Raw genomic sequence first — 13,819 nt, 5'->3', positions numbered from 1 at the left:
GGCCAACTTTTTATCCTTCATCAAGTTGCACTGCTAGACAGCCACATTTGGGGGGGAAAAGTTAATTCTGTTATCTGTTCTCGTTCTTCTAGATGATCTAAGTCAAAAGCAGATGATCCTGAATCTTAAGTCATGCTTTTTGAATTTTTTTCTTACATTTTTCAAGGGACAACAATGTCGGACACAGGTGTGATTGTAAATGATTTGCCGAGTGATTTACAGGCACATGTTGCTGATTCTCTGTAAGGCGTTTGGCTTACGCTTTGGGAGGAGTGCTTTGCAGCATGTGAAGACTAAAGTCTTCTGTGCCCCTGAAGGAACTTTGAAAATAACCCTGAAAACTCTCATGTCATAATGATGTCTTATCAGCTTGCACTTGACACTGAAGATTTATATGAGACAGTCTGAAACTGGTGTTGACGGGTTTGAAAGATGGGGGCTTTTAGGAAGGGTCTAATTAAAAAAACTGAAATGCTGCCTGCAATTTCATGCAGCCTTAACCACATTTCTAATAAGGCCCTTAAATTTGGAATAATGAGTAAACGTACAATATCTGTCTTTCACATATTAACGCACAAAACTAAACTACATTGCTCGAGTAGACAAACATTTAACTCCGGGATATGATTTGGTGGTGTACAAGTACATTGGCTCACATCCTTATCGTCATTATTACTAGACTTCTGCTCTGTGACGGATGACTGGACCTAAATTATGTGTACCCGCACACAGCTGCCAGAGCTCCTCGCCGTGGAAAGAATATCTACAGGTGTTTTCATTGAGTCCATTCCTGAATTAACATAATACTTTTTTTTTCATAACCCAAATAGTTTTGGCATGAGATCAGATCAAAAGGCATTTAAATGTACCATAATGGAAGCAAGTAACTTCTGGCCTTGCAATGGCTAAAAACAGCATCTTTTTATTAAAAGGTGATCTGATGGATGTTGATGAAAGCGAGGCTTTCTAATACCTCCTCGGCTTCCCTCTTTATTTCTGCACTAGGTGGAAATTGGCCCTTGTATTTGCAACCCAGTTCTCATGCTGGACGGCTGCTCTCTTCATTAAAAGGGAAGCCGCATGCTCAAAGCTGCTTCAGATTATTACCATATGTCTGCAAAGCCCAGAGCTGAGCAGCAACCCGGCTTCCATCCTACCCTCTAATTTCTTATCCCAAAATTGGACATGTGGGTCGTTGTGTGTGACAACGTCCCTCCCTTACCCCGGCTGGTGCAGTACATTCTCACAGTATTTCTTCTCCCATTTTAGATGCATAATAGCAGTGCATCAGTCTTTAAGTGACATTGGGGAAAATATTATGCCTTGACTTGTGATATCTAACTCCATGTTGTTTTAACCCTTGAGTTGATTTTCATGATATATTAGAAATGTGGAGTGCATTGTCTCAGATAAGCATCTTATGATTGGACTCCTTTTGGTGTTTCACTTGATGTTTCTCATCTCCAAGAGGCCAATGTATGCATTGTGCCTCCACAGAAATAACTGGGCTCTGTCACCACAGACCTGGTGTATTCATAAAGAGGAATAAATCTTTCAGAAGACATAAAGGGCGCGGGCACTAATTAATGCAGAAAAATGTCAGCCTTTTACAGTTTGCGCAAAACATAAAGAAAGTCCGCTCTGGATGTAGGAGGAGGTTTAAAAGAGATCTTTGTGTCACCCAGTCCAAAAGCCATTGGCCCAGATTGCCTGCCCCAGCATGCAACTCACCTCTTCATGAATACAACACTTGTCTGATGGAGTGGGCAGAAAGCCCCCCCATCGCCAGGAGATCCTACACAGGGATTTAACACGAGCATGCCTTGCCTCACACACCAGTTTTGTACATTTGTACAGTACTTTGCCATAGATGAAGTCAAGGCTCAGGGAAGGCGACAGCAGAGGATACTACTTGCTGGTGGAGATAAGTTTGCAACACCTTTTAGCAGCTGGTTGTCTGTAATTTAGTCAGGAATAGATCACTTAAATGGATTAGAAGAAGGTAGCATTTGGTGCTTGACATCACTTGGTGGGTGGCTTTCAGTGGATGATTAGTGAAAGACTGATAAATCTACAGAATCAATAGGGAGAAGCATTGAAATTAAGGATAACGAGCATGTACTAGTCTTTTGCTTTGTGGAAAGAAGTGTGGTCGATTTTATCACCTATTACCACGTTTAAACCTGGATTGCAGCGGTAAAGTTTATCCCAGGTTTAGAATGAATAATGTGGTCCCCTGGAGATGTAATGGATTGTTCCTCAGGGATGTCTGTTTGCTCACTTGGACTGGCCTTAAAGTAATGTCAAACTTGGACAGAGGGTTCAAAGCAAAGTGTTTTGAAGCTTAGCTGGATGAGGTAATTGTGCAGGTGCTGGCAGTTGGCAGAGTTTAAAGTTGAGTTGGGCTGGCAGGGTTTATTTTATAAAGATGGTTGATGAGAGGGGTGTATTGATTGTCTGCAGAAGTTCAGATTATTATTTTTTGGTGGGTGGGTCGGGAGTTGTTTAGGCGTATCAGTTCCACGAGTTAGACTGTGGGGTGATTTAAGTTTGAGGGCAATGATTTGAACAGTGAGGCAGTTATTATATAGCGTTAGCTGGTGGAAGAAGTCACAATGTTCCTGTACTGGAAGAAGCGTGGAGTGTATGAGCTGGAGGCACTGCCATCCTCTCTCAGCCAAGCAGGAATAGAGCGCTTCTCCTGGTCCTCGTCCCTGGACGTCATCCATGATCTGTGTGGTAAGCTGGGGAACCAGGAGGTGTGTGTGTGTGTGTGTGAGAGAGAGAAAGAGAGAGAGGGGCTAAGTAGTACATTGCTTCTCATTTGTTTAGATATTAGATAAGATATTAAAATGTAAATTTGTTTTTTTCTGAATTAACAAATCCCATTTCTCACGCATGTAGGATAATTTTATTAACTTAGAATTTGATATGCATGCCTGCTAACCTGCTCATCATCAACCACAATAAGTTTTTCTGTAATGACAAATAGATTTTTTTTCCTCTTTTCCTCTTATAATGTTTGCCTTTGCAAATAAGGACATCCAATTAGCCTCAACTGTACGTTGTGCTTAGTGAAAGTTAGCAAATGCTAAAACACACTGAACTGATATGGTAAAAAAATAAATAAAAAATAAACATCACATCTGTAAAACATCAACATGTTAGCATTGTCACTGTGACTGTTTTAGCATTTAGCTCAGAGCTCCTCTGCACAGAGAGCACTTAGCTCAGCTGTTGACTCTTGGTCTGGTTTTCAAGGAGTAACAAGCTATAACCTTGGTACAGTTTGATATCAAGTTTCTCATACTGGAAAAGGGATTAGAAACATTGTGTGTGGTTCAGAGCTGCTTCACAGTGTCTCATCCTTATTCATCTAACATGACATGGGTGATTATCATATATGTGATCTCCATGATCACCTGAAGTGATGCCAAGCAGACGGCTAGCGGCCTCTGAAAGCAGCCACACCCCTAACTATGCATGACTTCAAACCTTAATTCATTTTAAACTAGTGAACTGTGTAAAAATGTTTATCTGCTGTTAAATTTGACATTTTAACATGGGGGTCTATGGGGATTCATTCGCTGTAGTGGCCATTTGAGTAACTGCAGTTTTTGGCACTTCCACATTGGCTTCATCCTCCAGACCCGGAGGTTGCTGCTTGGTGATAATGTGTGACATTTAACATGGATCAGACATTACTTCACACTGTTATATGCAACTTCTCTGAAAGCAGATGATCTGTTTCACTTGCACTTTTGAGCAAAAGATTTAGGCACCATAATGGAAAGGTTTGTTTTTTTTTTCCATTGCTCTGTTCTTCCGTGGAAAGCACTCAGCGACCTGGCATGAAGACAACCTCATATGAGGGAGAGGAGAGGGAAAGAGTGGATGAGACCAGCTCCACAGATGAAATATTTACCACAGAAGAAGTGCATAGCTGAACTGAAATGGCTCCATGTCTCCTCTTAGTGCTTTTTTGATGTGGCACAGGGGCGCTTGCTTTCTGCTGTGCTGCCCTATTTATGCCATTAGTGAAGGGGAAGTGATAACACAGGGATGGGTGGAATGTTCTTCATCCTCTGCTCTCTGCCAGCCAGACTCTTGGAAATCCGGCTACTTTCTGGTCAGCTTAAGGACGGTGCCTGCTGAGGCAGACCTGTTTGGCAGAGACAAAGAGAGGAATGCCACAGAGGGAACAGTGAGGCTTTGATCCTTACCTTTTCACCATCTCTGTAATTAAGCCTTGGGCTTTTACTGAAAACATTTCCCAATGCTGTTTGAGCTTCCCAGCTTGAAGGTACTTTTGCTTTCTCCAAATGAGAACAGAATCAGACCCAAAGAATAACCAGAGCTCACTGCCAAAATGTTGTTGTTGTTCATTTTACATACTGTTGACTTTGATATCGAAGCAGCAGAATTTCTTCCTACCATAAAGATTGACTAAAACCTGAGTTTGTACATTGACTGGAGACTGGATGTGGACTGCCATGCACTACGTTGACCAGTCCAGAATCTCAGTGTGCAAGCACGTATTGGCATTCCTCAGGTCGTAGTCAGCCATGGGTTCCAGTAACAACAGAACATGCTTCTGTTTTGCTTGGAGTTAATTCCAATAAAGTCCAAAAATGAGCAGCGTGACACGAAAAGGCCTCACTGTTATATAATAATCAGCTTGTACTTGACCAATTACTGTACCTTCTGACATAAATGCCCTAAAAAATTCAAGATATGTAGTAATCCCCTCATGACGCCTCTTAAATATGGTAACAGGGTATTAAGTATTCGGCTAATATTCTTCTGTAATGTACCAGTCATGCAGAGCCCAGATATGCATGGAGAAACACTATTTTTGTCACAGTCTTTGGATGATTCCAAAATGAGTCAGGAGAATAAATCGGTTATTTGTTTTTCTCCATCTTGTAAAATGAAAATTGTTGACTGCTCCTCCACCCTTCTCTGGAACAGTTTACACTTGTTGTTCTGTGGTTTTCATTTTTATACATGGGGACCGTGGGTTTGCTCAGATGTGGTGGAGGAGGGAGAAGGATGGAGGGAGGGGGTAGGAGAGTGTGTGATGCACATGTGTGTGATTTAACCACTATGGGGGTAAAACAACATTAAGCAGGGGGGCTGCGTCCTGCCCCCGCTGCCACTGAACCCTCAGCATTAGAAACAGCTGCAACCTGCTCATGTTTGAACTTCTGCTCACTAAGCCTCATTCACCTGTACAGGAGTATTGGGAGGTTTACTTGCTGTTACTCGCTGAAAAGAGCCTTTTAGGTGTTAGCTTTCACCAAGTGCGAATGTTTGAAATGTAGCTTTAATTGTAACACAAGAGGTTACTTTTCCAGAAAGATCACCATGAAGGAATACACAGTTTTGTCAAAGTTCTTGTTTGACACAGTTCTGTCATCAAAATTTGGTAACTAAACTTTCCTCCGATTGTCACATGGGTGAACAAACAGAACAAATCATTTGACTTACCTGTAACTTGCTATTAAATTAGAAAATGAATACCACTCTCATATCTGTCTATTGACTATGGGGCTGTAGATCGGAAATGCTTAGCTTAGCAAAGGAGTATTTCTTGGTGGTGGGGGGGGGGTTAGTGTCCTGCTGGTTTCTTGGCTGACGACAAGACTGCACAAAGCCACTGCTCTGGCCCAAGAAATAGTCCAGCACATAACCCCCCTCAAAACATGAACTTGATTTTAACTCTTGTGTGACCCTTGGGCAGAGCCAGACTAGCTGTTTCCCCCCGCTGCTAGTCTTTATGCTAAGCACAGTACTGTGCAAGAAACATTTTGCACAGCAAAAAATTTCCAAATTAAACTTTTTTTCCTCCCCTCTTGCTCAGGCCCAAAGCTCAGTCCATCTTTTAGCCAAACATCCCAACCTGCCATTTTGTCCTGCACAGCTTCCTTACCTTCTTGTGTACTCATTCCACATTTGTGTAATGTGTGGTCTCACCTTTCTGTCTGGTTGCTACGTGGCATGTGCTGATATGGCTGCCTCTTTGCCAGGTTTCCCAGTTCGTGTGCCATCCCGCCTGCCTGCCATCTGGGTTCATCTCTCTGGAGTCTTTTCATAACTATGTCCTGGCAAGGAGGTGCATGTAACATTACATACAAGGTGGAGGGGCTCTTAAGAACATGATGTGAAAATGAAGAGTGAAGTCGAAGCCTGAGCAGACAAAAGAATAATCTCACCCTCTTTTCATGTGCCGTGATGCGATCTCACCAAGTAGAAGGCACAGTGGAGCAGTCTTGACATTCCTCATAAAAACGTGTGTGAGGCTCATGGCTAAGCATGTACGAGGCGAGGCTAGGCCTCACCCGGGCACACTGGTAAGACACTGAGGGAGGCCGTGGTGTGAGAGGAGATGAAGAGTACGACCAGTGAGGCCAGCAAGGCGACTTGGCTTTCTGGGAGTTTGATATAGGATTGCATCTTTAGAGATCCCCAGAGAGTGGGCATCTCAGGTGTGCAGGTGCAGTCGACTGCTCGCCGAGTTCTTACTGCCTTAGTTGCTTTCCTGTATAGCAATGGATGTGTGCAGTTTACAGTGATTACACGGACAGACTCCCCTCTCAGATTCAAATATTTGAAACAGTATGCCTCTTATGTCAGCAGCAGTCAGTTTTGTTGTTGCTTTTACTGGCAGATTTTATCAGCTGTACAATTTTATAAGCTGTTGTTTAAAAAGAAATGAACATGCACACTTAGATAACTAATGCTTTAAAGAAACAATTAGTGACTTAATCTGTACAATGTAATAGCATGTTTATTGTGCTGTTCTTTTTCTGTCAGAGATAGAAAAAACAAACGACCAAACGTTGAGGTGATATCTTTAAATTTCTTGTTTTTTTTCTTAATGGTAAACCAAAACTTAAAGGTATTCAATTTAAAATAATACAAAACAGATAAAAAAAAGAAGAAGAAAGAAGTTTTAAGCCACGCATTTCCAACATTTTTGGCTTGATAAATGAAATGTTGTTTAATTCACTACACTGTGCACATATCTTCTTGGACAAATTGTCTGGCTCACAAGTTTATCTTGCATTAATCCTCATCATTAAAAGAAATTATAAGAAGCCTAAATAAGTTCTGACTTCAGACCACCTTCGTAGTTGCGTTGTGGTTACAAACTGAGGAAGTGGAGACTGACAAGTTGGATTACTTAGTACATCTTGCGTGTTCAAGTGTGCATCGCTTCTAACTTCCCACCCGCTGCTGTGGCTTATTTATGGGCGCCTAATGGGTCTTTGCCCCAGGCAGTGTCTCTCTGTGGTGAACAAGCCAGCAGAGAGCTGTGTAGACGTGATGCTCCACTGTCTCTTTAGTGTGCAAGCTCATTGTCCGCTGTCACGTGTGTTCCTGTATAGTGTGTGCTTGTGTTTGCTTTTGGCTTAATCAGCACTGCTGAGTTCAGGAATTCCAGTTCATCAGAGAGAGAGAGAGAGAAACGGGGAGAGTCAGCAAGATATGAGCAAGTAAGGGAGAAGATGGAGTTTCAGCAGATAACACAGTGATTTTACGATACAACAGGATGGTAAGGTAGTCAAAGGTGCAAGTTTGAGCTTAGAGTGGATTAGAGGTTACGAGGCTCCATTAGTGTTAGTCCTTCATTCAAAGTCAAGCTTGAGTTGAGCAGTAATACCCATGTATCCATTGTAGTCATGTTCATTTGTGGTGACTCTGCTGCAACTTTTGTCACCTTTTTATTACACTTTTCAGTAGTTAGAATTTTCAATAAAAAGTGACAGTCTGGATTGGGTTTTAAAAACTGTTTTTTTGGGTCTGTTGTCAAGGTTGTAGTTCCAAGTATGCAGATTTGTGTATTGATACAAAAATATCAGTCTACTCATTTAGTTTAATAGCAAATGTAATTTATCCTCATAATAGTTATTAAGCTATTTTTAAAAAAATAATTAAAGGTTTGATTTCCAAAAATAGATCCACCTTTTGAGTAAGCTGTTACAATTACTTTAGGTGTTTAAAATGATAAGGAGTACCTTAAAGCAAGTTAACAAGCAAGCAGATGAGATGAAATAGTTACTCAAAGTAATGGCAACCTTATTGAAATTATTAATTAAAGATAAGTAATAAATGGTTGGAACGTCCAGTTTTTGCCAATCCGTGTGGTTGTACTACAGATGAAAACTTAATCAAGCTGACCTAAACTTTGACGGTTCATTTATAAGTAATACTGCAGTAATATATGTGTAGTAACACCCGGTGATACGGTTCAGCTTTTATGTTTTTGAATCTTAGTCTGTGAGTTGTGAGCTCTTTAACCTGCAATAACTGAATTTGGGGGCAGCGGAAACAAGCTGTAGAAACATCATCATGTTATCACTTATGGCTAGCTTATTAGCGAACAGTCATTCATTTACACATCCAGCTTATGCAGACTAACATTAGCACAGATTTCTTTCTTTCCACCTGGTAAATGTAAGTGGTGTGTGAAGTCTGGCTGTGGTAAAGAAAGTTCTGCTTCTTTGGGAAACACTCCATAAAAGCTGGAGGCTCCCTCTGCAGCCTGCTGCTTGTAAACCCTGAGGGAGCCATTAGCTTGAGGCCCGCTTGGCAGAGGCCACATCTCGTCCTGCTCCCAGCACAGCCCAGAGTTTTCCCAGAAGGTGGTCGAAGTTTGACGAAATGTACTCTGCCTCAGAGGAATTGTTGAAAGGTGTTCAGAGTGGACTTTTTAGCTATGCTAATGGTGTGGCTCAAGGGTGATGTCAGTCATTGACTGGAATGAAATTTGGACAGACATTCATAATCCACAGAGGATAAATCCTACTGACTTTGGTGATCTGGCTTTTCTTTTGTTTTCTTCTATTCTTTTCTTCCCAGTGGGGAAGCCTTATGCTCCGTGGTATGCACCAATTACAGTGTTTTTCCCCTCTTCCCACCAAGCAGCCGTGACCTGTGAGTGTAGCTGTAGCCGAGTGGATGACTCAAGGTGACTTGTTCTGTACAGCTCAGAGAAGAGCCTCTGCTGTTTTACTGTTTCTTTACTGCTGAGAAATAATCGTTTGAATTTGGCCTTCGGTTCAGCCACCTCGTGACTTCATTTTCTAGCGGCAGTTCATCTCTATTACTGATTAAGTTAATGATATTACATGTTTGGCTCGACCCTATAGAGTTTAGAGGAGAGGTGACACCACAACAAACAAGGTTATCTGATCTCACAAGGAAAGGTTTTACTATAAAGTCCTGTCGTGTCCAGAAACTGGAGACTTCTTGGGACTAGCCCTTTACCATCTGTCCATTTATCTGTCCTAACTCCCCCCCTTCAGCTCTGTCTGCTTCCTTTCCCTGCTCTTACTTTCTCCTCCCTGCACGTGTATTCTCTGTTTTTCTCATTAGGAACACAGATAAATATTGGTGCGCTCAGGGTCTCTGTTATGATATCGTTATCGCGTGTGTACATGTAGAAGATGGACATGTAAACATTGCCTTTTATCATCCCCTCAGTGCAACGTTGGCCAGCTAGTCGAGAAGTTTTTAGAGGTTTATTTGACAATGGTGATTTGTTACTGTGGAGTGGAATAGCTTATCCATGATGAGTGCACTTTCTTACAAAAACCAGAATTAGGGCTGCTTTCATTTGTTCCATTTTCTTCCTGTCTCTTCGGTCGTCTACTTATTTCTCTCTGATCTTTTCCCAGCAGCACCCTGCCCCCCCGTCTCTGTTTACCTTTTCGCTCAAGAAATCTCTTTAACCAGAGTTGTCTTTTTCATTCTGTGGCACGGCTTCTTGGTCCTCTGTTACAGTGTGAGAGTGTTTTTTCTGCTCATAGTCGCCCCCCCCCCCCGCCTCTTTCTCACTCTGTCCTTACATAAACACAGGCAGTGACTTCAGTCTTTGGGTCTACAATATGTTTTTACAGCTTTACCAAGAAAGGTGTGTTAATGGATGTGTAGCTGGCTGGGTGGCTGGCTTGGTGCTTTAGTGATAAAGAGAGACGTCAAACTGACATACGTCTTCTGTTTCAGACGACAAGCCCGTCCAGGAGGAGGACTGGGTGGTGTGCCAGCACCCTGAGTGTCCTGAGCGCCGGAGGGCCTCTAAGGTAAGACTCTTAAACCTGCCAGGTCAACGAAAAGTCCTTTATGCAGGGACAAGCACGACAGGCCTATCTTCAGAGTGTCTTTGTGTCCTGGAAAAGTTTGAATTGTCTTAAGTCTTATTTTCTTCACTTTATGTCTCACTTGAAAGAACAGTCTGGCATTTCTGGGATAAATATGCTGATTTGCTTTCTTGCAGAGAGTTAAGTGAAAAGATCAGTATCACTCTCATGTTAGTACAGTAAATATAAAGCTACAGTAGCTGGTTAACTATATCCCCTGAACAAGACCTCATATATATTTACATTTTTCTTTTGTGTAACTATTGCAGTTACTGTAAGAGCTGTTTTTTGAATTCTGACGGTTGTGATGGCTCGATTTTCACTGGAGACACAAAACTCTTATATTTTATGTTTAAGTCACAGTAAAAAAAAATTCAAGTTTGGTATTTAGTACATTTATTAGATATTGGATAGCAGATGAATGAGACTAAATGAGAATCATGAGAGAAGATGGGGGACGACATGTGACAAGGGTCCCCAGCCAGACGCGAAACAGCTCGCGACTGTTCTCTCTTATTTTGGCAGAGGCCCAAAAATGACATGTTGACGTTTAAGTGACAGAAACCTTTCAAGGCCATAGGAATTATGAGTGTTGTTTTTCAGAAGCAAGGGAGGAAGTGGTTTGATGTTGTTTTAGAGCCACAAGGTGAGCAGAGAGGAGGAGGAGTTCAGGGAGGTTGAATAGGTTAACAAAATGTCAGACTTTTCCATGGGACACTGCTGTTCGTTTCCTGTTTCCTATAAAACAGGCAACTTTGGTTTCTTTAAACATGACCGCACTCATTCTTGAATCTTAACCAAGTTGTTATTATTGTCACCATGATGACAGACGTCCCCTGATCTTAACCAAGTGGTTATTTTAGCCAAAAACCATGAGCTTTCCTTAACCCTAACTGAGATGTTTTTGCGCTCAAAACTAACTGAACTTTACCTTAAAATGCAGCTGTGATTTGCAGTGGTTTGTGTAGCCGCTGACAAATAAAGTCATCAGAAGTCAGATCAGATCAGAAAATGCTTATACTTGCCTTTTTGAGAGCAATTACATTCATTGTAGTAATTTTCAGGACCTGTTGTGCTATTTTAAGATCAGTACGTTAAACCCCTAAGCCACCAGCACACCTCAAGACTTGCCTCTTACTGTCTCAAAACAGGAACTAAATGTGAAACAGCTTTGAATGGAAGGCTTTGTCCCTGTTCCGATGGTCTCCCTGAGGTTTTGGCCCTCGTCAGATGTCCCCCGAGGTTATCGCTTCTCGCTTGTGTTGCATTGTGGCACAGTGAAGGTGAAGCAGTGAGTGGCAAAGCTGCTTTTCTTCTCTCAGGTGTTAAAAGGGGCATGAGTATCGGGCCTCTGTGTCTAGCCACTAGACTGTGAAATGAATTATTCCTTTGAAGCCGCTGGTTTCTGAAAATGGGAGTCTGTCCAGAAGACCACGGCAAACCGACATAGTGTCTGCTCTGCCTGTCGGCCTCTCGACTGCTTTTGGTCCATCAGCTCTCTCCCGCCACAAGAGCTGAGCATTAGACAGAGTTTCCCATTGATTCAATATGTTGTTTTCTCACTGTCGTCTCTGCAGAAACGGTAGAAAGGGAAAACGAAAGAAAAGATGGTGAATTCAGTCAGCACGTGTAGAGAGGAGGATGGTTATATATAGTTTTTCTCCATGGCAACTGAGAATAATAAGGTGGGAGAAGAAGAAAGAGCCAAAGAGCTTAGCCTGAGCTATCCTCGCTGCCTCTTTCCCTTCTCCTCATCTTATTGAGATTCCCAACCCCATCTTTTCCGGGCCTCTTGTCACGTTACAGGGTCCATCCTGTTTTGTGTTGTTTTTCTTTTTTTTTTTTAAGTTGTGTTTGCAAAGTTGTGAATGAAGCACAATGTGAACTCATGGGCTGTGTTGTGTTTATTTGACCTGCTGTTGCACAGAGGGCAGGCAGTGTGGACACAGCATGGCTGACACCACTATTCTCCGCGGTCAAGGGTCAGGGTTGAGGTTGTTACGTAAGGAGATTAGTATCCCAGTCCCAGTGTGGACTGGGATACGCAGACAGAGAGGTGGAGGAGGACAGGTTGACAGCAGATATGGAGTGGACAAAAAAGACAAAGACTATTTTAACAATTATTAAATAATTGTTCAGAAAAATAGTGGGTGATAATTGGATCAGAAATTCAGCTTTTTTTCAAGTATCTGTTCTGATCATTTTTTTGTCCGGTTGCTGATAAAATAATCACAAAATGTAGTAGTTGTAGTAAATGACATACATAGCAATATTTATGTTTTGTATTAATAACATCAAGTAAAGTAACTAATAACTACAGTTATCAAATAAATGTCAAAAGTAGAATGTTTGCCTCCAAAACGTAATGGAGTGGAAGCTTAAAGTAGCAGAAAATGGAAATACTCAAGTGAAGTACAGGTACCTCAAAATTGTACTTAAGTATAATACATGAGTAAATTGCACTTAGTTATGGTCCGTTTCTTCACTAGTTATTCTAAATTTTGACAGTAACATTTTTATATAACCAGCAAATGTATATCCAAATATCAGTTATTTGTCTCCTTGATACCAATTATTATCAATGACATTATTAATTTTATTTCTAGTGATGATTGAATTTTGTGTAATGGCTCTTCAAATGTACTAAGTTGCCTCGCAAATAATGTCTTTCAGTCACCAGATAATTTAATTTGACTTCATTGATGCTTTTGGCCTCTTGGTAGCAGCAAAGCAAACTGCAAACACAGCATTGGCTGATTATCACCTGATAAAGATGAGATGGTGAAGTCATGAGTAAATATTTTCCTGTTACTACATCCAGCAGACGAAGAGCAACATTCATTTGGAGTCATGTCTCTGACCATCTGGTGAATGTAGTCGCTAAATGTTCATCAGCTGGTTACTAACTTTGTCTGTCTGCTGTCTGCTGCTGGACAGGTAACGTACAATGGGTTTATCAACAGAAGCTCCGTCGGCTCGAGCTGAAAACACTAAAGTAGCACGCCATAAAGGCCAAACAATGAGCTGAAAGCCACTGTAAAGCTCCATCGAGCTGAGGGCGATGATTCTCTGTGACCCCTTTTACATGCAAGTATTTATTTGTTCCGTTTAAAAACACTGTTAAAAACATTTACTGTGACAGCTTTAAACGTTTTACTGCACTGACTTGAAAGAGGGACTTATTTTCAAGGTCACATTTTAGACTCAAATTCCAGCACCTCAGCTTACTGTGTCCATAGGATACAGGTGTACTTGTACCACAAACAAGTATTTTATATTTGTAAAAAATTGAAGTCACTTCGTAGAGATCTGTTTTGATAAGTTTATTACAACTTCTCTGATTTAATGTTGTAAAGCAATACAAAACTTCCAGGGAGGTGAATACTTTTTAATCTGCACTGTAAGATTCAATCTTTCCTCCGATTTATTTCAGCAAAATACTGAAGTTACAAACCGTGTCTAAATTCGGACACTCGAAACCACGGCTGTTTCACAGTTTCTTAGCTGCGTGGCCAGTAAGCGGTGATGAATGAAAGGAAGCTATCACGTATTTAGATTTTGGCTTTCAGGCCTCAGATTATTGCATTGTGATGCATATGTGTATTTTTATTTTATTTTATTTTGTTTCATCGTTTACTCTCCCTTGCTTCACCTCACAATGATCTGTTCTGTCC

At 41.4% G+C, this 13,819-nt stretch overlaps 1 protein-coding gene across 2 annotated transcripts in view; it reads left to right on the top strand.

The window, feature by feature from the left end:
- The window catches only part of plekhg5b (pleckstrin homology domain containing, family G (with RhoGef domain) member 5b), a 65,052-nt gene that overhangs the window by 6,488 nt on the left and 44,745 nt on the right, over positions 1 to 13,819 (top strand). For both annotated transcript variants that reach the window (XM_046397460.1, XM_046397459.1), the window contains one exon: positions 10,012 to 10,088. In XM_046397460.1, coding sequence (XP_046253416.1) covers positions 10,012 to 10,088 — 77 coding nt within the window. The remainder of the gene's footprint in view (positions 1 to 10,011; positions 10,089 to 13,819) is intronic.

Source organism: Scatophagus argus, chromosome 8 (assembly GCF_020382885.2).
Source record: "Scatophagus argus isolate fScaArg1 chromosome 8, fScaArg1.pri, whole genome shotgun sequence".
NCBI lineage: Eukaryota > Metazoa > Chordata > Actinopteri > Scatophagidae > Scatophagus > Scatophagus argus.
Note: the sequence above shows the minus strand (reverse complement) of the source record. Positions and strands in the feature narration are given on the sequence as shown.